Consider the following 27,124-nt stretch of genomic DNA (forward strand, 5'->3'; position numbering starts at 1 on the left):
ATTATCTCAGTGAAACTTGAGCTTGGACTTAAACTTTAAGAGTGAGTGGGAGTAAAGGGCGGGGGTTGTCAATGTGAACGATGACCTCATAACTCAATTAAGAGTGGGAGCTAGCCTACAGAGCACTCCCTGGATCCCCTCCCCCGCAGACTCAGTCAACGATAAGTACACCAGAGGCACTTAGAGCCACGGAGGGAAAAATAAAGAAATAATCAAAAATCAAAGGGTTCAACTGTGAGAGTGAGGAGGAGTGTGAGGATGAGCATTATTGAAGCTTGTTAGCCACAGTTGTTCAGTCTCTACTGTCCCTGGAGTTTTAGCCTTAGCCCTCAGTTATGCTATGCTACCGCTAGGCTAGATAGTACTGCTGAGCCATCCACTCACCCACCAACCCTGTCTTACCATGGCTGCAGGGCTACAGGCCTCCATGCTATGGCCACTAGCCACTTTATGCTAATGCTAATACAATATCTAAAATCTCACTGGCATCTTATCAGTCAAGCCGCCCACTCTTCACTATACTGTTCAATACCCCACATTCATTCTACTACCGCTCACCGTCTCACTGTGGAGCAAGGTACTGGATGGGTGCAGTTATAATTTATTATCCATAACAGCCAATAGACAGCTTCACGATCCCATTGTGTTAAACCCTCTTTAACCTCTTTTTCTCAGTAAGCTGCTGTGTTGATACAGGGCTACTGAGCTGTTATGAAGGGGTCATTAGTGGATAGTAATTCACTACTTCTACAGTGGGAGGCCAGAGGCAGGAGAGAGGGGGCAAGGAGATAGCATAGTGGAAGATGCTTAGTCTACAAAATAAACACAACACCTATTCTCAAAGCCATAATCAAATCTCATGCGTGGGTAAATAGCAACATCAACGCAAAACTGGGAGTGTGGACCAAGGCATTCAACTCTGGTCAGATTACCCAAATTCAATCAACGTGTAGTTCTCGTAGTTCATTGTTATACAATGGGTGGTGCTAATCCTGAATGCTGATTGGTTAAAACCACATTCCAGCCAGTGTCTATTCTACAAGTTACCACCGGCTAAATCTAAAACGGTAAAATGCCTATTTACTCTGTTCCATCTGATTGCGCAATCCACTTTTTCATCAGCCCTGCCAGACAATTTATAAACTTGATCTCCACTATAAAAAGCATCGAGACATTAACTCACATTTCTTTTAGACTAACATTGTCACGCCCTGACCATAGTTTGCTTTGTATGTTTATAGGTTTTGTTTGGTCAGGGTGTGATCTGAGTGGGCATTCTATGTTGTATGTCTAGTTTGTCTCTGTGTTTGGCCTGATATGGTTCTCTGATTGGGAACCATATTTATGTAGCCTGTTTTGTCATTGGGGATTGTGGGTGATTGTCTATGTTAGATGCTTGTGTCAGCACATTTGGTATATAGCTTCACGGTCGTTGTTTATTTTATTGTTTTGTACAGTTTACTTCGTGTTTTCCTCATCCATTAAAATGATGCATTCACACCACGCTGCGCTTTGGTCCGCTTCTTACGACCATCGTGACAACCATTTAGTTTTTAACAGCGGAGATTTGTACAAACCTCGCTGCCTGTCTCTCTGATATTTGCAACATTGTTTCAATATTCAAATTCGATCTCCGGCTGTCCCATAGTAATGAATGTGTCGGGAGTCGGAACGAGAGACAGGCAGGCAGCATTTCTCAGCCAGTCATAATCATGAGTCAGCTGGTATCCTTTTTATGGATACATTCAAAGAAATGTAAATTGAAAAAAAGGTCCAACGAAAAGAAGTGCAGCTAGTTTGCAGTCTTTCCAGCTTCAGTTTGAAGTGATTGTGTTAGCTTTGTTATTGGCTCCTCTGAATAACAGTGTCCTAAAGAGAGAGCACATTTTCTATGCCAGGTGAAATCGTGCCTCATTAGCTCATTGTTATGGATGTATCCAAATAAATGTCACTAGAAAACAGCTTAAACAAATGCAAATCAAATCAAACTGTATTTGTCACATGCACCGAATACAAGTGTAGACCTTACCGTGAAATGCTTACTTACAAGCCCTTAACCAACAGTGCAGTTCAAGAAGAGTTAAGAAAATATTTGCCAAAAAAACTAAAGTAAAAAAACAATAAAAAGTAACACAATAACATAACAATAACGACGCTATATACAGAGGGTACCAGTACCGAGTGTGTGGGGGTACAGGTTAGAGGTAATTTTTCAAATCAAATCAAATTTTATTTGTCACATACACATGGTTAGCAGATGTTAATGCGAGTGTAGCGAAATGCTTGTGCTTCTAGTTCCGACAATGCAGTAATAACCAACAAGTAATCTAGCTAACAATTCCAAAACTACTACCTTATAGACACAAGTGTAAGGGGATAAAGAATATGTACATAAAGATATATGAGTGAGTGATGGTACAGAGCGGCATAGGCAAGATACAGTAGATGGTATTGAGTGCAGTATATACATATGAGATGAGTATGTAAACAAAGTGGCATAGTTAAAGTGGCTAGTGATACATGTATTACATAAAGATGCAGTAGATGATATACAGATGATATGGAGTACAGTATATACATATACATATGAGATGAATAATGTAGGGTATGTAAACATTATATTAGGTATCATTGTTTAAAGTGGCTAGTGATATATTTTACATCATTTCCCATCAATTCCCATTATTAAAGTGGCTGGAGTTGAGTCAGTGTGTTGGCAGCAGCCACTCAATGTTAGTGGTGGCTGTTTAACAGTCTGATGGCCTTGAGATAGAAGCTGTGTTTCAGTCTCTCGGTCCCAGCTTTGATGCACCTGTACTGACCTCGCCTTCTGGATGATAGCGGGGTGAACAGGCAGTGGCTCGGGTGGTTGTTGTCCTTGATGATCTTTATGGCCTTCCTGTGACATCGGGTGGTGTAGGTGTCCTGGAGGGCAGGTAGTTTGCCCCCGGTGACGCGTTGTGCAGACCTGCGGAGCAGTTGCCGTACCAGGCGGTGATACAGCCCGACAGGATGCTCTCGATTGTGCATCTGTAGAAGTTTGTGAGTGCTTTTGGTGACAAGCCGAATTTCTTCAGCCTCCTGAGGTTGAAGAGGCGCTGCTGTCTGTGTGGGTCGACCAATTCAGTTTGTCTGTGATGTGTACGCCGAGGAACTTAAAACTTACTACCCTCTCCACTACTGTTCCATCAATGTGGATAGGGGGGTGTTCCCTCTGCTGTTTCCTGAAGTCCACAATAATCTCCTTAGTTTTGTTGACGTTGAGTGTGAGGTTATTTTCCTGACACCACACTCCGAGGGCCCTCACCTCCTCCCTGTAGGCCGTGTCGTCGTTGTTGGTAATCAAGCCTACCACTGTTGTGTCGTCCGCAAACTTGATGATTGAGTTGGAGGTGTGCATGCCCACGCAGTCGTGGGTGAACAGGGAGTACAGGAGAGGGCTCAGAACGCACCCTTGTGGGGCCCCAGTGTTGAGGATCAGCGGGGTGGAAATGTTGTTGCCTACCCTCACCACCTGGGGGGCGGCCCGTCAGGAAGTCCAGTACCCAGTTCCACAGGGCGGGGTCGAGACTGAATTTGTACATGTATTTAGGGGTGAAGTGACTATGCATAGATAATAAACAGCGAGTAGCAGCAGTGTACAATACAAATGTAATAGTCCTGTGGCCATTTGATTAATTCTTCAGCAGTCTAATGGCTTGGGGGTAGAAGCTGTTAAGGAATCTTTTGGTCCTAGACTTGGCGCTCCAGTATTGCTTGCTGTGCGGTAGCAGAGAAAACAGTCTTTGACTTGGGTGCCTGGAGTCTCTGACAGTTTTATGGGCTTTCCTTATTAATTATTATTAATTATTAATTATTAATTTAACCCTGATGTCCTTACACAGCTCTCTGGTCTTGGCCATTGTGGAGAGGTTGGAGTCTGTTTGAGTGTGTGGACAGGTATCTTTTATACAGGTAACGAGTTCAAACCAGTGCAGTTAATACAGGTAATGAGTGGGGAAGAGGAGGGCTTCAAAAAGAAAAACTAACAGGTCTGTGAGAGCTGGAATTCTTACTGGTTGGTAGGTGATCAAATACTTATGTCATGCAATAAAATGCAAATGAATTACTTAAAAATCATCCAATGTGATTTTCTGGATTTTTGATTTAGATTCCGTCTCTCACAGTTGAAGTGTACCTATGATAAAAATTACAGACCTCTACATGCTTTGTAAGTAGGAAAACCTGCAAAATCGGCAGTGTATCAAATACTTGTTCTCTCCACTGTATGTGCTTAAATAACAGAGGACATTTTACAGAGAGAAGACCATACAGTAGACTTCTGCAGAGCGGCACAACTCAGCCATGACATACCATCACATAGCATAAAACATACAGTATTACTAACAATCCCCCAAAACCACAACTAACATTAGCTACGTATCTACCTCATCTAAACAGCCTATTGTCTTACTGAAATTGCTCAACAGTCGCTGATGCATCTGCAGCATGCACAGTGTGCAGAGGGAGAGTGACCTGATAATCAAAATCTAGACCTACAAATAGTTTACCTGAGCTGATAGCTAATGTCTAATGGTATACGCTGGTAAGCCATGAGAGTAGAATAAAATGATGACCTGACAACGAAAGAAACAGACCCCATAGATTACTAGATCAGCCTGCATTTCCTGAATAACCGTTAACAGACCTTCCCGTTAGAGGCAATGAACGCTTGATCGTCAACACTGATCACCATGTGGGTGTTTAGCAAGCACAGCACATGCTAGATAATGGTAGTGTCAACAGCCCATCCCAACACGCTGAAACTAAAGCAAGCCTTGATTAGTCATCGCACAGCTATACGCGTCAGCTTCCCCACTAAGGTCCAGTGTGATAACTTAAAATCTGAGGAAGAGAGGTGAGGATTAGGCAGAAGTATCCATTTAAAATGAGGCTGTACCTCTTTGAATATACTGAAAAGACCCAGTAATGTTTAGCCGATGGCAGACTAAACACCATTCAAGTAGCACAAGAGATCCTGCTACTTGACTGCTGAACTGTTCATGTAGAACCCACACATTTGGAACAGCACAAGTTGGTAGATATGAGTCACGCTCAGTGAGCTGCATCAGGGTATACGATGCCTGCAATACGCACTACGCACATAAAATGGCTTACTATTATCCTAAAATGATGTGTCATCGTACTGCAATGCTCCAGCAGATGCCGTGGAAGGAGTAGCTAGTGTTCACCTCTAGGCAACCACAACCTCACTGTGTGCTCTTGCAATAATAGCAACCATGCCATAACACTATGTGCAGATGATACAGAACATACAGCCAGGCATGAATAACACAACATCCACCTTCTGTAGATGATGTTTACGGAGCCTAACCAGCACGCACTCCCATAATGCAATATTGGCAGCCATGCCATGTGCTTACTGTGTGTAGAAAACGAAGCAAAGAATATCAGCTAACATCTGAATGTACGAGTATTCACACCCAAATAAGAGTTGCAGCATAAACACATAATATAACTAATACATAAAACATGAGAATAACAAAATGCACAGAAATTGAATTACATTTTTTTCTGATTGCTTAGGCACTATCTTTGAAACTATAGGCTATTTTTTGCAAAACTCTACACACTAACCACAAAACCTTACACCAAACCAGCAAAACAGTATACATCTCTGGCAAAAGCAAACAATTATTGCAAAACTCTTAACTCTTTTAAAAATGATGTTTTTGCATCAATACAGTACACACAAACCATTTGAATAAGCACACGAAGCACCAACTACTCACTGATAGTTTAAATGAAAAACACTTAACTGTGTGCAGGGTATAGCGGTTTGCAATAAAGTATAGTCATACAAACACACATAGGTATCCAAATGTGTAAAGTATGGATGTGTTTTCCGAACATAACACACTATTAATACAAATGTCACGACTCCTACCGAAGGTGGCTCCCCTTCCTGTTCGGGTGACGCTCTGCGGTCGTCGTCACCTGCCTACTAGCTGCCACTGATTCTCCCCCCCTTGTCTGTTTATTGGTTACACCTGTTGTTTATTTGATGATTAGTTGGGCTTTATTAGCCAGCCGGCCCGCCTGCTCTTTGTGTGGGATTGTTTGTGTGACTAGCGTGCACGTTAGAGGTTAACGTGTTTTCCTGTTCGTGGGTTTTTTGCTGGACTGTTTTAGTCCCCGTGTTTGGGGCATTTGGTTTTGTGTGCGCCCTGTGTTTTCGTGGGGTGGCTTATGTTCGCTGTTTGTGCATTAAATAGCACTACCCTGAACTCTCTGTTTCCTGCGCCTGACTTCGCACCCACTACACCCAGATCGTTACAACAAATAAGAGGGAAAAGTTGTTGTTTTTTATTCTCTAAATGTTCTAACACTTCTCAAACAAAAAAAAGCAGTAGAAAAAAAGACAATCCCACATCACATGCGATGTTGTCTTGAGCTAGGCAGCGTGGAAAGTATCGCCTGGAGTGCCTTATCCAGGCTTGGCATGACCCCTGACCGATGTCTCCACAAGCCTCCTCCATTGCCTATAGAAAGGGTATGCGTTGGTGGGGCTGGAGATCATACACCTTCCGACGCCATGCAGAGAATAATTCTTCAATAAGATTCAAGAACGGAGAGTATGGGGGGGGGGGGGGGGGGGATTGAGTGCAATGAAAAGTGGGTGACCTGTGAACCAATTGCGGACCACAGCAGCCCATCATCCTAATTATGTTGCGTTTCAGTAGACGAGACAGTGCAGAGAGACTCACTCTGTTAACGTTTTGGAATATGGTGCTAGCTGCCATTATGTGGTCCTGCAGTTCTCTGAGTCTGATGCAGTTATTTGCAATGACCATATTTACAATGTGGGTCTCCTGCTCTGGGGTAAACACTCTTGCACCAGATACTGGTTTTCTTGCAGTTCTGTAAAAACATTTGAATGGTTTTAGTGATCCTTCCCATTATGGAAGTACAATACATATTACTGTACCAGTAAGACTACAGCACTTACAGTTACTTACCGGTTCTCAATATCCGGATGATACCTGCAACAGTATACTAGCTCATATTTGGTTGAACCCATTGCCCAGCCCCCCTCATGCTCATCCCATGGTACATAGGAATCAGAATGACAGTTTGGGACCTTTGTTTCCCCTTTTGCACATGTCACAGTGGGGATGAACAATTCCTTGTGTGTCCCTGGGGCATCCAGGAGGTCCACACTCTAAAAAGAAAAGGTTCCTGGAGTACCCTTTAGGGGTTCTTCAAATTGAAACTGTGGGGGAACCCCTATAAATTCTTCAAATAACCTCTTTTAATGGATCCTCAAAGAACCTTTTGAATTACTTTTTGGGGTACATTTTTTGAAATACCCCTGATATTATTATTTTTAATGATAATAATATGCATAACAATAACACAATATTTTATTTCTCAGTTTTTTATGATTTTAGTGGCAACGTAGAATAGAAAAATCATAATCTGCAGAGCCCCAAGTCCAGTGGGTATTTCCTCTGGTGTGTTGATGTTAATGTGTTGATGTTCTATCCATAGCCAGAATGATTTTGCAGTGCGTGGTGATTGAACAGGTTGTTTGTTATATTGTGAGGTTCTAATTCTCAGAGTATAAAATACAACGGACACTACGAAAGCTCAAACCAAGTTTACTCTTCCCAGAGGGTCAATACAGCTGCATCAGACAACAACATTTTACACAACCCCTGATATTTAACCCTTCCTCCTTGGCTGAGTCTCCTCCTACTCATCTGTACAAACACTGACATTTAACCCTTCCTCCTTGGCTGAGTCTCCTCCTACTCATCTGAACAAGCACTGATATTTAACTCTTCCTCCTTGGCTGAGTCTCCTCCTACTCATCTGAACAAGCACTGATATTTAACTCTTCCTCCTTGGCTGAGTCTCCTCCTACTCATCTGAACAAGCACTGATATTTAACTCTTCCTCCTTGGCTGAGTCTCCTCCTACTCATCTGAACAAGCACTGATATTTAACTCTTCCTCCTTGGCTGAGTCTCCTCCTACTCATCTGAACAAGCACTGATATTTAACCCTTCCTCCTTGGCTGAGTCTCCTCCTACTCATCTGTACAAACACTGACATTTAACCCTTCCTCCTTGGCTGAGTCTCCTCAAACTCATCTGAACAAGCACTGATATTTAACTCTTCCTCCTTGACTGAGTCTCCTCCTACTGATCTGAACAAGCACTGATATTTAACTCTTCCTCCTTGGCTGAGTCTCCTCCTACTCATCTGAACAAGCACTGATATTTAACTCTTCCTCCTTGGCTGAGTCTCCTCCTACTCATCTGAACAAGCACTGATATTTAACTCTTCCTCCTTGGCTGAGTCTCCTCCTACTCATCTGAACAAGCACTGATATTTAACCCTTCCTCCTTGGCTGAGTCTCCTCCTACTCATCTGTACAAGCACTGATATTTAACCCTTCCTCCTTGGCTGAGTCTCCTCCTACTCATCTGAACAAACATTGTATCTTCATGTATCGTATCGTTATAAGTGATATGGGCCATAGACTTTTCTTTGTCCCTTAACATGACCTGACCTCGACCCCCTTCATCACTAATCCATGGTTCTCTCCGCTTATCAATGTCTGCCATATGTGATCACTTTCCCAACACTCAGTACATTCCAAGCTTAATTCCCCACACCATATATTTTCCTCCTACAGATAACCATTAACTTCTGATGTAGACCCTCTAAACCTAAGCACTCAATATTTAAATATGATACCTGATAATTAACCCTATCCCAAGTTTAAGAGTTAGTACCCAGAATCCATCAATATTCAGAGAGGTAGGAAGGGTGAAGTCTGTGAATCCCCAAAACTGTATAAGATTAACAGAACACACAACAGTATTCATACCTTGGTTTTTGTGGTGAATGTGAATGAAAAAATCTGTTTTGATAATGGTTTTCATACACATACCTTCTCCATAATGTAGAGGCCTATGGGATATTAATTGAAGAGATAAGGGAGGTGGTTGGTAAATGTGATCTGCATAACATACCAATACCAATTGACATACCTTTGTATGCATCCTCGTCTGCATACCTGCAGACACAAACTGTTAGGATTTGGCCAGGGTTGTTCCAGTCTTTGGTCACTAGATGCCCCCTTGTTCCCTGTTATTATTTGCACCTGTGCCTCATTTCCCCTGATTGTATTTAACCCTTAGTTTTCCTCAGTTCTTTGCTCTGTGTTTGTATGTTAGCACCCAGCCCTAGTATGCTGTGAACTTTTGTGGCTCCCGTTGGACTCTCTTGTGGAATTCATACATTTTTTAGTATCCTTTGAGGTTTTTTCATTCTATACCTACCACCCTGTGGATTTACCTTTTTGTCTTGGAGGATTACCTTTGTTCTCGTGGAATTACTTTTGACGTTGTGGAGTTATATGTTTGCCTGAAGGACTTTCCTTTTTTACTTTATTAAATACTCCAATCAAGTACTGCTGTGTCTGCCTCATCTTCTGGGTTCTGCCGACTACTCGTGGTTCAGTTGGTTAAGTGACTGTTTCTCACTCCGGAGACCCGGGTTCGTTACCGGGTCCTGACACAAACGTGAGCAGTTCAGTCATCTGCAGCCAATACAGCTAGCCTTCAACATATTCTTATAGCCTACATATTCTTACCTCTTTGTTGATTGATATCCATTGAAATGTGTCCAGTCTCTGTTTTAGAAAGATTTGCACAAATATGAAAAGATAGGTGGTATCATCATTAAACAATATCAATTTAGATCATATAAGGGACAAACCTTAACTGAAAAATGTAAAGATCTACTCAATTTAAGGTAAGTGCCTTAACCTGCTGTCCTTGTTGTCCCTGTTCAAATCAAAATGTTTCAGTTGGGCAGTTAGGTGCCTGCAAGAACCCCCACCAGCTAAGGAGGTTCCTTGATGAATCCCATTCAGTTGTACAACTGACTAGGTATCCCCCTTTCCCTTCTTGGTTGAACCTTTTGGGGTCCATTTTTCGGTGCCAAGAACCCTTAGATTCTTCGAAGAACTTTGAGGATCTTAGAAGAACCCTTGTTGAACACATAATCTGTATAGTGCACTTTCTCTTTGAGGCTGGATAAGCTTAGCCAAAGTACCCTTTCCCCCACCTCCACTAGGCTCATGATATGACCACAGCCTTGGATGGTACTATGGGAGGAACGGAGGCTCAGGTCTGTAATCATACAGGTCTCCTCCCAAGCATCCGGATCTAGGGTGTCCGAGTCCAGATGCTTCCCCACCTCCTCCAGTAACTCAGCCTGATAAGCCAACAATAAAGAGGTCATGTTGAGGTCTCTACTTACTTGGGCTGAGTCTTTGTACATTTCTGAAAAATGGAAGCAGTAAAGCCCTCTGACTTTCCAGGGATTGAAGCGCTGGTGTTGTTAGTGACACGACCTGAGGGGGTGAGCACAGTATAACTCTATAGACGTGAGGCTAGTGGGGCGTTAGCTAGCAAGCAGCTACCTCATGGTGAAGGCATGCCGTGGCTAGCTCAGTGCTGGAGGCCCTGGGAGGCACTGGGCTTTTACCAGTATTTCCAACATTATCCACTACTGTAGCTACAGGTAGAAAATCAATGGTAAATGTTCTGTAATTGACATAAGCTGTCTCCAATCAATCAATGTTTGATTGTGCTTGTGTGTTTGCCAGGGGGGTCGCCTGTGCCAGGAGAGGTGTAGCTCTGCGAATCTTAATCACACAAAACCTATTATTTGGCAAGGAATCGTATTTGTAGATTTTTTATTTAACCTTTATTTAACTAGTCAAGTCAGTTAAGAAAAAATCTTATTTACAATGACCTTCCCTGGCCGAAACCTAATGGTGCTGGGCCAATTGTGTGCCGCGCTATGGGGCTCCCAATTACAGCTGGTTGTAAAACAGACTGGAATCGAACCACTGAGATGCAGTGCCTTAGACCACTGTGACACTCGGGAGTCCCTTGATAGATCAGTGATAATACACCTCAAGCTAATCATCTCCAAGAAGTTGTAGTCAAAAATGGGTCAATTAGGGGCCGTTAAAGGGAAGAGTCAATGAAATCAACCATGCAAGTATATTGTTGGGAGTTCTGTGAGTAGCCCTGGCCAGGAGTTGAACCCTAGTCTCTATGTGTTTGGTGTGTGTTTCATTGTGTTCATTATTTCCTGCCACTATGGCCCTTATCTCTCTCTCTCCTCTTCTGTCATTGCACTCTGTGGTGCATCTAATCCTCTATCTAATCAGTCTGTAGAAATAATAACACACAGCCCTCTGATCCCTTAGCCCATAACAACATGACAAAAAAAACACACACACATACACACACAGATGCACACGCACGCACATATGCACACACACACCAACAGCACCAACACATGCAATCATATACATGAGTATGATCATAAAGAAATAAACAGAACAGAGAGAAGACAGGTCCCTAGGCAATTAATTAGCCTGCTGCATTCTGAACTACAGTATTTCACTGTCTAGTATGATAAAGTATTGAACACTGTTTTACTGTAAACTTTCATTGCATTGTGTCTTTGTTCTTGAACTATTGCAACGCACTGTATCAGGGGCATCATGCAACCCAAAAATCTGAACGGGCACAAAGTATGTGAGGATGGCTGGGGGCTGTTCTGGAGGGTGCTCATGCTACCCGTCCGTAAGTTGGAGAATTTTGCGTTCTAGAGCCATAATTATTATGCTTAAATCTTTGTAAAAAATATCTGTACTTTTTTTTCTGCATATCTAAGCATACCTCTTGAGCTGTCTATCCTCCTGACTGGTGGTTATTTTTAAAGAAACTAAATATGCTTCTCTGCATCTCTGCTCAAATCTGGGTAACATATTGAATGGAATGTGAGTCTTATTCAGTACATTTAGTTATTACTTATTGCTTTTCTAAAGTCTACCAACCTGGCCAGCAGGAATGTCAGCTAAAATAGTTAGACAAGCTAGCTACTCTAACTTGATTGATAGCCTGAAATGGCTCCTTGGTAGCTAGTTATGAGGTTAGGAGATTGCGAACCAATCTGGGCTAGCTATTGCCAACTTCATAAAATTGCTAAGTGGCTAGTGGTATTACAGAGAAAAAACAAACAAACACATTTTTTTGTTCAAAATAAAAACAGGACGATTCTGAGGGGGAAAGTGCCCCTGTGCCCCATATGGGACTGATGCCTCTGATCTGGAGAACTGAAGGAATTCTGCAATTTTGCAATGCTGTAGTTCTGTCTGATTATTCTACTGTATGTGAGGGGAGAATGAACTGGCGACCCTCCTGAGTTCTGCCTGGGATAAGGAATTTGGGTAAAAGTCTCTCCTCTCTCCTCCATGACCCGGAAAAATAAGTGGTTGAGTGGTCGAGGACTGTCATATCGTTAGTAGGCAAACAGAATACGGTCCTCCCCTCCTCGATAGCCTCCTTTTGGCTTGGAAGCACCAGTGTATCATACTGCGGAAGAGTTTTGATATCTCCCACACCCTCTTTGATTCAGCTTTTGTATTGTCAGAGAGCAATATGCTACATATGGTTTTATCTATAAAATGTTCTTAATTTGTTTTTATCACTGTACACAGTTATTTTGGGATTCCACCCCTGTAAATGTAATTTGCCTGACAGAGTGCGTGTGGAGAAGGATCGTCTCATTTCAAACAAGTGCATTTCCGTCCACGTTCCCTCTCCTCGATTCCCTTTGATCCTTTTCAAAAGGAGGCGAGAGATGACGGAGGAGAGAGGACGCAGGAGGTGAGCAAATCTAGTTGAGAAAATACCTGCAGGCTACCAGCTCTGGTGGCTCCTCCTTCACACCCTCAGGGCTGGCCTATGATTGGTTGATCTGTTTCTCAGGTTACATCTTCAGGAACTGTACGATGGGTGGCTGGACAGAGCTGTACCCTACATATGAGGAGGCCTGTGAGTTCGCAGAGGAGTCAGAGACAGGATCAGAGGTTAGAGATATCACATCACTCACATACTGTACATTCTCTTTTAATCACTCTGTTATTCAGTCACTCATTGAAATGTTCCACTTTCAATTTTGTTCTGTGGGAGAAGGAATGTGATTGGTTGAGGACGTTGATTCTGCCATTAGAAACAAATTGAACGAGGAAACCTCTAATGAACTATTCAGTCATGTGCTTGTTTGAATTATCTGGGCTGTACTGTACTCTCATTGTAACAGACCCATTTCCCAGGCGCATCATGAACTAAGTTACGCTTGCAGTTCAGAATCAGAAACCGGTCTGTTTCCATATAAGTAAATGCGATCAAGTCCGACTTCAGATGCAGCTCGTGCAAGTAAGCAAACACGTAATCCAATGGATATCGTCTAACAACAATTGCAGATGTCATTGATTACCTGGGTCGTTCCACCGATTCGGTGCCTTTAGAAAAGTGTAAAAGAAGTGAGAGAGAGGGGAGAAAAATATTACTATTAAGTAACAGGGTTGACCATACCAGGGTTGACGATTTCTTCATAAATGAGCCATACATCCTCTTGTGACAAGGGGAATGAAAGCTTGTGTGCAACAGGGTGTTGAAACTGAATGCTAATTCACAAAATAAATGAAATTAAAACATTTCTAGCCTGTCTATCTACGGGTAACAGGGTTGACGTGTAATGCTCGACCTGCTCAGTTTTCCACCACAAAACACCAGAAAATGTCCAAAAAGTTAGAACCAGCTCACCTGCTTTCACTCTATGATTAGACTATTAGATGTACAATGTTTCTTTTTCTTTGAAAAATGGGAATTGTCTCACCGTAACGAGAGTTCATGTACAGTTCATGTAACAGTCTTGACCTTAAAATGAGGGACAGACATACATGAATCACTAATCAAAGAAATTACTGTCAACTAACAAAATAACTTAGCCTTTACAATGATGGTGAAACGTGGATAAATGTTGGGATTAAGTGGGTTAAAATCTTCCTCGAAGTGACACAGGGATGACAGAGGAACATGTCAAAATAATGAATTTTGGCACTTTAAGCAATCCTTTATTCATATCAAAAATGTTTTATTGAATTCTCTGTGGTCTATATTAAAGCACAATTCATTTAATATAACAGGATTTTAAATTAAATATCGGTGCACAAGTTCTACTTAAAACTTTAACGGATGGCTTTTCGTGGGACAACCCACCTAGGACGCTAAACAAGCCAGCGAGGCAAGGTAAAGTATTACAAAAAGTGCTAGATAAAGCCAGAAGAATAATATACTTGTTGAGCAAGCTATAGCAATCAGCCTTGTGTGTTTTCCTCTGTCATCATTCATTCTCTGCAAAGTTTTTCCAGTTCCAGAGATCAGTGTATAGCTACAGTGCCTTTTGAAAGTATTAACAACCCTTGACTTTTTTCCACATGTTGTTGTTACAAAGTGGGATAAAATTTATTAAATTTTTGTCAATGATCTATCTACACAAAATACTCTGTATTTTAAAAATGGAGGAACAATTATATTTATTGTTTTAATTCATGGAAAATAAAACACAAATATATATTGATATGACTGAATCAGTTTTTCCCTGTGATTAGCTCTATTCCTTTTTTTTTATCCTAAAAAAATCCCTTGCCGATGACAAGCATACCCATAATATGATGCAACCACCATCATTCTTGAAAATGTTGTGTTGGAACAATGTTGTGTACAAACATAACGCTTTGTATTCAGGACACAAGGTTTACTTTGCAGCATTCATTTATGTTAGTATTGTGGAGTAACTGCAATGTTGTTGATCCATCCTCAGTTATCTCCTATCACAAACATTAAACTGTGTAACTGTTTTAAAATCCCCACTGGCCTCTTTGTGAAATCGCTGAGTGGTTTCCTTCCTCTCCGGCAACTTATTTAGGAAGGGCTCCTCTATCTTTGTAGTGACTGGATGTATTAATACACCATCCAAAGTGTAAGATGAATAACTGCATTATGTTCAAAGGGATATACAATGGCTGCTTTATTTACCCATCAACCAATAGGTGCCCTTCTTTGCGATCCATAGGAAAGTTCCCTCATCTTTGTGGTTGAATCATTGCTTGAAATTCACTGCTCGGTGCAGGGACCTTACAGATAGTTGTATGTGTGGAGTACAGAGATGGGGTAGTCATTTAAAATGTTAAACACTATTATTGCACTCAGAGTGAGTCCATGCAACTTATTACAGTGCATTTGGAAAGTATACAGACCCCTTTACTTTTTCCACATTTTGTTACGTTACTGCCTTATTCTAAAATAGATTAGTTCGTTTTTTCCCCTTATCAACCTACACACAATACCCCATAATGACAAAGTGAAAACAGGTTTTTAGAAATGTTTGCATTTCAAGGGGTCTGAATATTTTTTGAATGCACTGTATGTGACTTGTTAACGGCATTTTTACTCCTGAACTTGTTTAGGCTTGCCATAACAAAATAGTTGAATTCGTATTGTCTCAAGACATTTTGGCTTTTCATTTTTTTATGAATTAGAAAAAATTTACTGTTTTCTAAAACATATTTCCACTTTGACGTTATGGGGTATTGTGTGTTGATCAGTGACACAAAATCTCAATTTAATCCATTTTAAATTCAGGCTGTAACACAACAAAATTTGAATGTTTTCCCGTCAATTGTGGACATCTGTGCACAACACAACTGCTGTCTGTGACCAGGCAAAAAAACTCTCCAAGCCAAACCTTCATACCATAACTGCTAACCGCTACACAGATGGGAAAAAAGCTGTCCTCAGGCTGCTCCATTGTGTTACGTTAGAGAGTGCTCCCGGGGCTCCTGTAGACCATTGCAAAAAAGTGTTTTAATCAGCTATGTCGTGACATGTGAATATATTTAGTATTGTTTTATCTAAAAACGATTAACTTTTTTAATGTGTCACTATTTAAACTTTTATGAAATTCACTGAGTAGGTTGATCCTCCCCTTCCTCCTCTGAGGAGCCTCCACTGCTCCACACACCCTCTGTCATCTACATAATAGAAGACCCAGACACACGCACACACACTTGCCAAGGCCATGACAAAGGTGTGTGATCGTGCCATGCATGTGAAAAAACTTCAAACAGAAAAACCTTATTTACATAAGTATTCAGACCTTTTGCTATGAGACTCAAAAATGGAGCTCAGGTGCATCCTGTTTCCATTGATCATCCTTTAACTCTTTATACAACTTGATTGGAGTCCACCTGTGGTAAATTCTATTGATTGCACATGATTTGGAAAGGCACACACCTGTCTATATAAGGTTCCACAGTTGACAGTGCATGTTAGAGCAAAAAACCAAGCCATGAGGTCGAAGAAATTGTCCTAGAGCTCCGAGACAGGATTGTGTTGAGGCACAGATCTGGGGATGGGTACCAAAATATTTATGCAGGCTTGAAGGTCCCCAAGAACACAGTAGACGCCATCATTCTTAAATAGAAGAAGCATGGAACAACCAAGACTCTTCCTAGAGCTGGCCACCCGGCCAAACTGAGCAATTGGGGGAGAAGAGCCTTGGTCAGCGAGGGGACCAAGATCCCGATGGTCACTCTGACAGAGCTCCAGAGTTCCTCTGTGGAGATGAGAGAACCTTCCAGAAGGACAACCTTCTCTGCAGCACTCTACCAATCAGGCCTGTATTTTAAAGTGGCCAGACGGAAGCCACTTCTTAGTAAAAGGCACATGACAACCCGTTTGGAGTTTGCCAAAAAGCACCTAAAGGACTCTCAGATCATGAAAAAAAAGATTCTCTGGTCTGATGAAACCACGTTCGCCTGAATGCAAAGTGTCACATCTGGAGGAAACCTGGCACCATCCCTATGGTGAAGCATGGTGGTGGAAGCATCATGCTGTGGGGATGTTTTTCAGCGGCATGGACTGGGAGACTAGTCAGGATCGAGGGAAAGATGAACGGAGCAATTTACAGAGAGATACTTGATGAAAACCTGCTCCAGAGCGATCAGGACCTCAGACTGGTGCGAAGGTTCACCTTCCAACAGGACAATGACCCTAAGCATACAGCCAAGACAACACAGGAGTGGCTTCGAGGTAAGTCTCTGAATGTCCTTGAGTGGCCCAGCCAGAGCCCGGACTTGAACCCGATTTAACATCTCTGGAGAGACCTGAAAATGGCTGTGCAGCGACGCTCCCCATCCAACCTGACAGAACTTTAGAGGATCTGCAGAGAAGAATGGGAGAAACTCCCCAAATACAGGTATGCCAAGTTTGTAACGTCATACCCATGAAGACTCAAGACTGTAATCGCTGCAAAAGGTCCTTCAATAATGTATTGAGTAAAGATTCTGAATACTTATGTAAATATGATATTTCTTAAACCTGTTTTTATTTGTCATTATGGCGTATTGTGTATAAATTGATGAGGGATTTTTTTTTTTTACCTCTTGGGTAGGGGGCAGTATTTTCGTGGTGCACCTGCCTGGATGTGTTTTTCATGCTTTTGTATGCGGCGCGCTGTCCTCAGATAATCGCAGGGCGTGCTTTCACCGTAAAGCCTTTTTGAAATCTGACACAGCGGCTGGATTAACAAGAAGTTAAGCTTTATTTTTATGTATTACACTTGTGATTTTATGAAAGGTAAATATTTATAATTCTGTAGTTTGAATTTCGCGCTCTGCAATTTCACCGGATGTTGGCCAGGTGGGACACTACCGTCCTGCCCATAAGAAGTTAATCCATTTTAGAATAAGGCTGTAACGTAACAAAATGTGGATGAAGTCAAGGGGTCTGAATACTTTCCAAATGCACCGTAAGCCCTTTTTGGTTTCCAACTTCTCTTGGACACCATTTTCACCATTTTTCTATCTGTACTGTTTTGTCTTTCACTAGTTTTATTTGGTGCAAATAAATGACCCCCCCAATACTAAAACCAGTACTTCATGTTTCTTATTGACCTTTCTCCTGTTGATTTCCAGACAACATACTTTTTGACCATCAGTCAGGTGTACACTGCTGGATACGCCACCTCCCTCATCTCCCTCATATCAGCCATTTTTGTCTTCGCTGTGTTCAGGTAACACTATGCATTCATATAGGTATTATAGTTTATAATGGTACATTATATATTGTGTGGGAATACATTTGCAAACATGGACCCTCTAAACTCGCCTGACAGGAAATGAGGTCAGTTTAATAAGAAGTTAACTCACCCATACAGGAAGTTCCACTGTACCAGGAACTACATCCACATCAACCTCTTCTCCTCGTTCATCCTGAGAGCCAGTGCCGTCTTCATCAAGGATGGGGTTCTTTTTGCTGATGAGAACTTCGACCACTGCTTCATGTCCACTGTGAGTGCCATGATGTCATCAACAAAGGACACTTACTACACAGGATTTAATGTCCCAAAACTGTCTCTAACTCCCTGTGACTTCTACCTCTTACACCACCATATACAGTATTTAGATATTCTATACCGTATCTACATTAACTTCATGTAAGTTCATAGAGTATTCCATCGATCTATACTAAGTTCCTGAAACTTTATAAGTCTTCATCCTTGCACTTTCCTCCTTTGAATGTCATTGCCTTCAGAGTGTATGACTCATCTTGTTGTATGGGAACAGTGTGAGATGGTGAACACAATCTCACTGGAACACATTTTAAGTTATTGAAACGAGTCTGTGAGAGAGCGAGTCGAGAATTTCTCCTCAGTATATTTTATGCTGATACATGCTTCTAAACAGAGCGAGTCGTCCAGATGAGAGAAAAGGGCTGTGTGTACAGACAAGGCGATGGGGTATTCTATACTTAGAAAGTAAATCGAGGCAATAGAGAGTCAACTATAGAAAGGTGTGAAAGTGTGATTGTGTCTCAGGGAGTCATTGGCATGGTGGATGGGGAACCCGAGGGTGAAGGGGAGGGGTGGCAGTGTGCAGGTAATTTGCTCATTTAAAATTTCCTTGAATATTGTTGCACATTGCGTATTCTAATATAAAGTTAATAACATTATTATTTACATATTGTAACAAAGTGCTAACTATACCGAAATTGGGATACGCATGGGTTTTTGGGGAACTCATACACTTGTGTAAGCCTCATTAAAACTACAAAAGTGTCAGTGAACCGGAACAGATGAACCGGAATGACATTTACTCTCACGGCTGGCCAAAAATAACTATGTGGCAGCCACGCCCCTACTAAGCCACACCTCCAGTCTTCTGATCTGACTCACTGGGTCATATCTCAATAGCCCAGCATCAACAACACAACATTTTCCTTTTTAAAGAAAACAATTCAACAACTAAGTGACCCAATGCCTGTTACCCAGCAATTGGGGCAGCCAAACAACACAGCATTTTTTTTTGTGTGTGTATATTGTGTTCTCCTGCAGACGGCGTGTAAATCAGCAGTGGCGTTCTTCCAGTTCAGCATCCTGGCTAACTACTTCTGGTTGCTGGTCGAGGGCATGTACCTCCAGACGCTCCTTGCCCTCACCTTTGTCTCACACAATAAGTACTTCTGGTGGTACACACTCATCGGCTGGGGTAGGTGACCTTTCTCAATCTGTCCTCTTTCTTTCTATCTCTCTCCCTCTTTCTGTCTTTCGCACACACACCTATCTCTCTTTTCACACTCACTCTCTCTCTTTCCTTCTCCCTCTCTCCTCAACAACTCAGAGGCATGGCTTTGTTACAGCATCTTGCTGATGTTTGTTCATTCTCTGTGTCTGTTAGGTCTCCCAACCACAGTATTGGTGGTGTGGGTTCTGACACGAAACTTCTATGATAACAGAGGGTAAGTATGGAAACTAGCATTTGCTTTGAATTTACTCTGAATTGATATGGTCATGTAGCCTAAAAATTGGAGATTGGTTATAATACGGTACTGTCTGATATCATCTTGTTCTGTCCCAATGTAGTTGCTGGGACGACACCGATGTGGCCTTCATTTGGTGGATTATCAAAGGGCCTATAACTGCATCACTGCTGGTGAATAGCCTAACACTCACCTAAACTTACCTAACCCTAACCTCAAATCTAACTCTGACCGTGGTCTCCACCCTAAACCTACCCTTAGCCTCAACTCCAAACCTAACCCACCCTGTGTTGTAAATTATTCAGCCCTAACTCATCCTCTTTCTCCACTGCTTAAGGTCAACTTCATCATCTTCATTAATGTGATCCGTATTCTGGTCCAGAAGCTAAAATCTCCCGGTGTCAGGGGACACAACACAGGCCACTTCATGTGAGCCCCCCCCTCCTCCTCTCACACACACACTCACATACACACACACACATATAACGATGATGGTTCAGTAACCACGCTTGCGTGATGAGTAAATCTCAGACCAGAACAGTTGTAATGGCTCGCATCAACAAATGCCTACGCATTGGCCTAGAGTGTTAATTGCTGTTTGTGTGTCCGCGTGTGTGTGTGTGCGCAGGAGGCTGGCTAAGTCCACCCTGTTCCTGATCCCTCTGTTTGGGATGCATTACATGGTGTTTGCCTTCCTACCAGAGAACACAGGAGAGGAGGCACGCATCTTCATAGAGCTGGGTCTGGGATCCTTCCAGGTAGATGTGTGTGTGCGTGAGTGCCCGTATCGCGTGCCTGCTCACGTGTGTGTGTTTATGCAACATACAGAATATGACGTGCAACGTGTGTCTGAATAAGTGTATTTTGACGCAATACAGTTGAAGTCGGAAGTTTACATAAACTTAGGTTGGAGTCATTAAAGCTAGTTTTTCATCAATGGGAGCAACGTTCATCTGTACAAACAATAGTACCCAAGTATAAACACCATGGAGCCATGGGGCCATGCAGCCGTCATACCGCTCAGGAAGGAGACGTGTTCTGTCTCCTAGAAATGAATGTACTTTGGTGCAAAAAGTGCAAATCAATCCCAGAACAACAGCAAAGGACCTTGTGAAGATACTGGAGGAAACAGGTACAAAAGTATCTATATCCACAGTAAAACAAGTCCTTTATTGACATAACCTGAAAGGCCGCTCAGCAAGGAAGAAGCCACTGCTCCAAAACCGCCATAAAAAAGCCAGACTACAGTTTGCAACTGCACATGGGGACAAAGATGGTACTTTTTGGAGAAATGTCCTCTAGTCTGATGAAACAAAAATAGAACTGTTTGGCCATAATGACCATCGTTATGTTTGGAGGAACAAAGGGGAGGCTTGCAAGCCGAAGAACATCATCCCAACCGTGAAACACGGGGGTGGCTGCATCATGTTGTGGGGGTGCTTTGTTGCAGGAGAGACTGGTGCACTTCACAAAATAGATGGCATCATGAGGCGGAAAATTATGTGGATAGATTGAAGCCACATCTCAAAACATCAGTCAGGAAGTTAAAGCTTGGTCGCAAATTAATCTTCCAAATGGACAATGACCCCAAGCATACTTCCAAACTTGTGGCAAAATGGCTTAAGGACAACAAAGTCAAGGTATTGGAGTGGCCATCACAAAGCCCTGACCTCAATCCTATAGAACATTTGTGGGAAGAACTGAAAAAGCGTTTGCGAGCAAGGAGGCCTACAAACCTGACTCAGTTACACCAGCTCTGTCGGGAGGAATGGGCCAAAATTCACACAACTTATTGTGGGAAGCTTGTGGAAGGCTACCTGAAACGTTTGACTCAAGTTAAACAATTGAAAGTCACTGCTACCCAAATACTAATTGAGTGTATGTAAACTTCTGACCCACTGGGAATGTGATGAAAGAAATAAAAGTTGAAATAAATCAGTCTCTACTATTATTCTGACATTTCACATTCTTAAAATGAAGTGGTGATCCTAGCCGACCTAAGACAGGGAATTTTTACTTGGATGGATTAAATGTCAGGAATTGTGAAAAACTGAGTTTAAATGTATTTGGCTGAGGTGTATGTAAACTTCCGACTTCAGCTGTATATGATCTTGTAATGACGTAGCTAGTCAAAATGGCCTGATGTACAGTACAACTCACTTTCTATTCCTTCTTCTTAGGGCTTTTTTGTGGCTCTGCTCTACTGTTTCCTGAATGGAGAAGTAAGCAAGGGGGTTACCAACATAATTAGAATGACAGAATTAGAACTTTGATTGAATAACACTCAGTGTTCTTACTGTGAAGACGAAGATGAAAATCAAAAATTCTTATAATAGACTGCTTTCTCAAGTCTCTAATGTCCAGATTATTTTAAGTACTGTACGCCATGTACAGACCTCTCAATGTGCTTTTAAATGAGAGCTTTTCTCTCTCGCTCTCTCTCTCCCCCCCCATCAATTCTCTCCCCCCAACTACTATATCACTCTCTCTATGTGTGTGTGTGTGTGTGTGTGTGTGTGTGCGCGTGTGTGTGTGTCTAGGTGCAGGCGGAGCTGAAGAAGCGTCTGTGGAAGTGGCAGACCCAGGGCTATATGAGCTACAGTAGGAGAAGACGCACTCTATTCACAGAGAGCTCCACCGTCACACAGATCTCTGTGCTGGAGAAGTCCTCCCCCAAGGAAATGCCCTGCATCAGTGACACATACACACTCTCACACACCGACACACACACACTCACACACAGCTCTGTCTCAATCTGTGATGACACACACACCCTAACACACAACTCTGATTCCACCTGCACTGACACACTCACACACACTGTCTGAGTGAACAATAATTAAATGTCTCTCTTTTCCTTCTCCTTCTCCTGCAATCCCCAAATATCAGATAGAACTGTCTCTAGAGAGGTCTCTCTTTGAATGTTGTTCCATAGATTGTGGTATCTGTTGTGTTGACTGATTGACTTGGCTGGGGGGTTCCATAGACTGACGAAGAACTCTACAGGAAAATCCTTGAGTCCCTAAATCGCAATTGCCACAGTTTGACCAGATTCCCAACTGAAGCAACCCTTATAGTATCTACAATATACAGTATATTTCATAGTACAATGATATACACAGCCTTGTGTGTCAGGGCATTTCGAACTGTACTGTGTTTGGGTTGTTTGCTGGTATTTTTGCCAGACATGGGCTTTGCTGGCTGTGTGCTCTAGTCACTACAGTAGACTCTAGTGGACTGTGCTTGTATCCAGAGTAGTAAGAAATCAAACAGTGCCTGCATCTGAAATGGCAAATTATTCCCTATATCATCCATGTTCAACTGACCTCTCTCCCCTCATCAACCTGAAGTGTACAGAGAAGAACAACCACTTATCAGTGGTGGAAAAAGTACCCAGTTGTCATACTTGAGTAAAGTAAACGATACCTTAACAGAAAAGTACTAAAGTAAATTTGAAAGTCACCCAGTAAAATAATACTTGAGTAAAAGTCTAAAAGTATTTGGTTTTAAATATACTTAAGTATCAAAAGTAAATGTAATTGCTAAAATATACTTAAGTATCAAAAGTAAAAGTATAAATTATTTCAAATTCCTTATATAAAGCAAACAAGACAGCATCATTTATTTGTTTTTTTAAATTTACTGATAGTCAGGGGCATGCTCCAAAACTCAGACATCATTTACAAACGAAGCATGTGTTTAGTGAGTCCGCCAGATCAGAGGCAGTAGGGATGACCAGGGATGTTCTCTTGATAAGTGTGTGAATTAGACAATTTTCCTGTCCTGCAAAGCATAAAAAATGTAACGAGTACTTTTGGGTGTCAGGGAAAATGCATGGAGTAAAAAGTACATCATTTTCTGTAGGAATGCAGTAAAGTAAAAGATGTGGAAAAATATAAATGGTACAGTAAAGTACAGATGCCCAAAAAAATGAATTAAGTAGTACTTTCAAGTATATTTACTTAAGTACATTACACCACTGCCACTTCTACCTTATGGATTGTAATTGCAACATGTTGCACAGTGCACTAGCACATCTGGAGCACTACACTGTACAATTATTTATTTAGACCCTCTTGTTTTTTGTGATCAACAATAGATGTGTAAATCGCCATGAATGAATGAATTATATAGTCTAGTATGGGTTGTGTTTTTGAAACGGTGCACTCCTGTTTTCTTGGATTACATTGCATTTATTTAGAGATACAGAACCAGATTTTATAAATACCAATTTCAACTTATTTATATAAAATATCATATTTGAGCAATCTATACAATACAGTGCCATGAAAAAGTATTTGCCCCCTTTCTACATTTTAGATTTTTTTTTTAATACTGAATGTTATCAGATCTTCAACCAAAAACAAATATTAAATAAAGGGAACCTGAGTTTTAAAAAATGGTATACTTGTTATTATCATTAAAAAAAAGTTTTACCCCTTTTTTGTGGTATCCAATTGGTAGTTACAGTCTTGTCTCATCGCTGCAACTCCTATACGGAGTCAACATGAAAATGCCTAAAAAGCAACACATTTCAAATTTTGGAATGGCCTAGTCAAAATCCAGACCTAATCCCAATTGAGATGTTGTGGCAGGACTTGAAACGAGCAGTTCATGCTTGAAAACTCACAAATGTCAGTGAGTTACAGCAGTTCTGCATGGAACAGTGGGCCAAAATACCTCCACAGCAATTTGAGAGACTGATCAACAACTACAGGAAGTGCAGATAAGGTGACGCAAAAAGCTATTGAGTGTAAGGGGGCAATTACTTTTTCACAATTACTTCTTGAGTGTTGCATAACTTTGTTTATGAAATAAATATGTAATTGTCGTGTTATTGTTCACTCAGGTTCCCTTGATCTAATATTAGGTTTGGTTGAAGTTCTGATTCAGTATCACAAATATGGGGCAAATTCTTTTTCATGGCGCTGTATATACCTAGACAACACATCTTAATGATTTCATTGTGATCAATCAAATATTTTTGTATCATATATGTAACTGTACTGTAGGTAATAGGTTTATATAATTAAATGAGTAGGTTAATCAAATCAAATATGACATACTTGAAATAGAAATATATACATTTTATATTTAAACAATTGCAAAGATGTGTTACATACTTTGTTATCATTACATTTGAGAGAATGGTTATTGTATTAACATATTTATTTGACTATACGTTAAAACTGTACAGTATGCATATGTTTTCAGATATTTGTATTGTGTAGTTGGGAGTTCTTTGGATTAACGTTTAACGATTAACGTTTATTTCTTGCTGTCAATAATTGCATTTCCTCACAAGGGAGCACTGTAGAGCCATATTTTATTTTTGTCAATGAAATATATATACAAAAGTATGTGGACACCCCTTCAAATTAATGGATTCGGCTATTTCAGCCACACCCTTAGCTGACAGGTGTATAAAATTGATCACACAGCCATGCAATCTCCATAAACAAACATTAGCAGTAGAATGGCCTTACTGAAGAGCTCAGTGACATTCAACATGGCACCGTCATAGGATGCCACCTTTCCAACAAGTCAATTCGTCAAATTTCTGCCCTGCTAGAGCTGCCCCGATCATCTGTAAGCGCTGTTATTGTGAAGTGGAAATGTCTAGGAGCAACAACGGCTCAGCCGCGAAGTGGTAGGCCACACAAGCTCACAGAACGGGACCGGTGAGTGCTGAAACGCGTAATGCGTGAAAATCGTCTATCCTCGGTTGCAAAACTCACTCCCGAGTTCCAAACTACCTCTGGAAGTAACATCAGCACAACAACTGTTTGTCGGGAGTGTCACGATCGTCCTCGTCTGAGGAGGAGTAGTTGGAAGGATCGGTGGACCAAAATGCAGCGTGGTATGTGCTCATCGTGAATTTAATGAACAGAGAACACTTGAACAAACTATACAAACCAATAAACGACCGTGACGCTATACTAAGAACTGTGCTGACACAAGCAACTAACATAGACAATCACCCACAACCCACGATGACAAAACAGGCTACCTAAGTATGCTTTCCCAATCAGAGACAATGACTAACACCTGCCTCTGATTGAGAACCATATCAGGCCAAACAAGAAACCCAACCTAGAAACAAAAAACATAGAATACCCATCCAACTCACCTCCTGACCAACTAAAACAAAGAAATAACACAAGAACTAGGGTCAGAACGTGACAGGAAGCTTCATGAGGGTTTTCATGGCCGAGCAGCCGCACAACAAGCCTAAGATCACTAAGCGCAATGCCAAGCGTTGGCTGGAGTGGTGTAAAGCTCACCGCCATTAGACTCTGGAGCAGTGGAAACGCATTCTCTGGAGTGATGAATCACACTTCACCATCTGGCAGTCCAAAGGACAAATCTGGGATGCCAGGAGAACGTGTCCTGCCCAAATGCATAGTGCCAACTGTAAAGTTTGATGGCTAAGCCCCTTAACTCTACAGCATACAACAAATTCTAGACAATTCTGTGCTTCCAACATTGTGGCAAAAGTTTAGGGAAGGCCCTTTCCTGTTTCAGCATAACAATGCCCCCGTGCACAAAGCAAGGTCCATACAGAAATGGTTTGTCGAGATTGGTGTGGAAAAACTTGACTGGCCTGTACAGAGCCCTGACCTCAACCCCATCGAACACCTTCGGAATGAATTGGAACCAGGCTTAATGGCCCAACATCAGTGCCCAACCTCACTAATGCTCTTGTGGCTGAATGTCCCTGCAGCAATGTTTCAACATCTAGTGGAAAACATTCCCAGAAGAGTGGAGGCTGTTATAGCAGCAAAAGGGGGACCAGCTTCATATTAATGCCCATGATTTTGGAATGAGATGTTCGACGAGCAGGTGTCCACATACTTTTGTACATTTGTACATTTTCTGAACAAGAACAAAGTCAGAAGTATTGGTACTGTAAAATGTGACAAGAAAATAGAACTGATCTGATTGACTGAGAAATTGTTACCTCTTGAAAGGCTCAATGGATTTATCACTTGAACTTGAGCTCCTGTGTAAACAGCTTTTTTGTTATTTAGGAGTTTAAATTGTATAATATTTCTGAATGGATCTGGTGAGATTTGGGATGAGGGATAGAGGGCTAGCCTTGTGCCAGATCTGTTTGTGCTGTCTTACCAACTTCTATTGGCATGTTCATCTTAGGCGAGAGAGTGGCCATAAATTGGTAAGAATGCAGAAACATTTACGTATGTCCTAAACATTTCAAGTCAATAATGCAATAATATTATACAACACCTCTTAAATATGTACATCAAAACAAGAAGACACGTAAACACTGCAGCTGTGAAAGCAGTGGCATGTATTCATGGATGTCAAAGGAAGCCAGGCTTCCCTTAAAAATGTGTT

At 41.6% G+C, this 27,124-nt stretch overlaps 1 protein-coding gene across 1 annotated transcript in view; it reads left to right on the forward strand.

The window, feature by feature from the left end:
- Nucleotides 1–23,159, forward strand: part of LOC109897210 (pituitary adenylate cyclase-activating polypeptide type I receptor-like) — a 52,292-nt gene extending 29,133 nt beyond the window's left edge. Inside the window, exons 4-13 of the mRNA XM_031834967.1 lie at nucleotides 12,869–12,969; nucleotides 17,923–18,020; nucleotides 18,165–18,297; nucleotides 19,341–19,494; nucleotides 19,684–19,744; nucleotides 19,869–19,938; nucleotides 20,103–20,194; nucleotides 20,394–20,523; nucleotides 21,946–21,987; nucleotides 22,306–23,159. Of these exons, the coding sequence (XP_031690827.1) occupies nucleotides 12,869–12,969; nucleotides 17,923–18,020; nucleotides 18,165–18,297; nucleotides 19,341–19,494; nucleotides 19,684–19,744; nucleotides 19,869–19,938; nucleotides 20,103–20,194; nucleotides 20,394–20,523; nucleotides 21,946–21,987; nucleotides 22,306–22,593 (1,169 nt within the window). The 3' untranslated portion in view covers nucleotides 22,594–23,159. The remainder of the gene's footprint in view (nucleotides 1–12,868; nucleotides 12,970–17,922; nucleotides 18,021–18,164; nucleotides 18,298–19,340; nucleotides 19,495–19,683; nucleotides 19,745–19,868; nucleotides 19,939–20,102; nucleotides 20,195–20,393; nucleotides 20,524–21,945; nucleotides 21,988–22,305) is intronic.
- The last annotated feature ends 3,965 nt before the right edge of the window (nucleotides 23,160–27,124 follow it).

Source organism: Oncorhynchus kisutch, linkage group LG10, assembly GCF_002021735.2.
Source record: "Oncorhynchus kisutch isolate 150728-3 linkage group LG10, Okis_V2, whole genome shotgun sequence".
In the NCBI taxonomy this organism is placed as follows: Eukaryota; Metazoa; Chordata; class Actinopteri; order Salmoniformes; family Salmonidae; genus Oncorhynchus; species Oncorhynchus kisutch.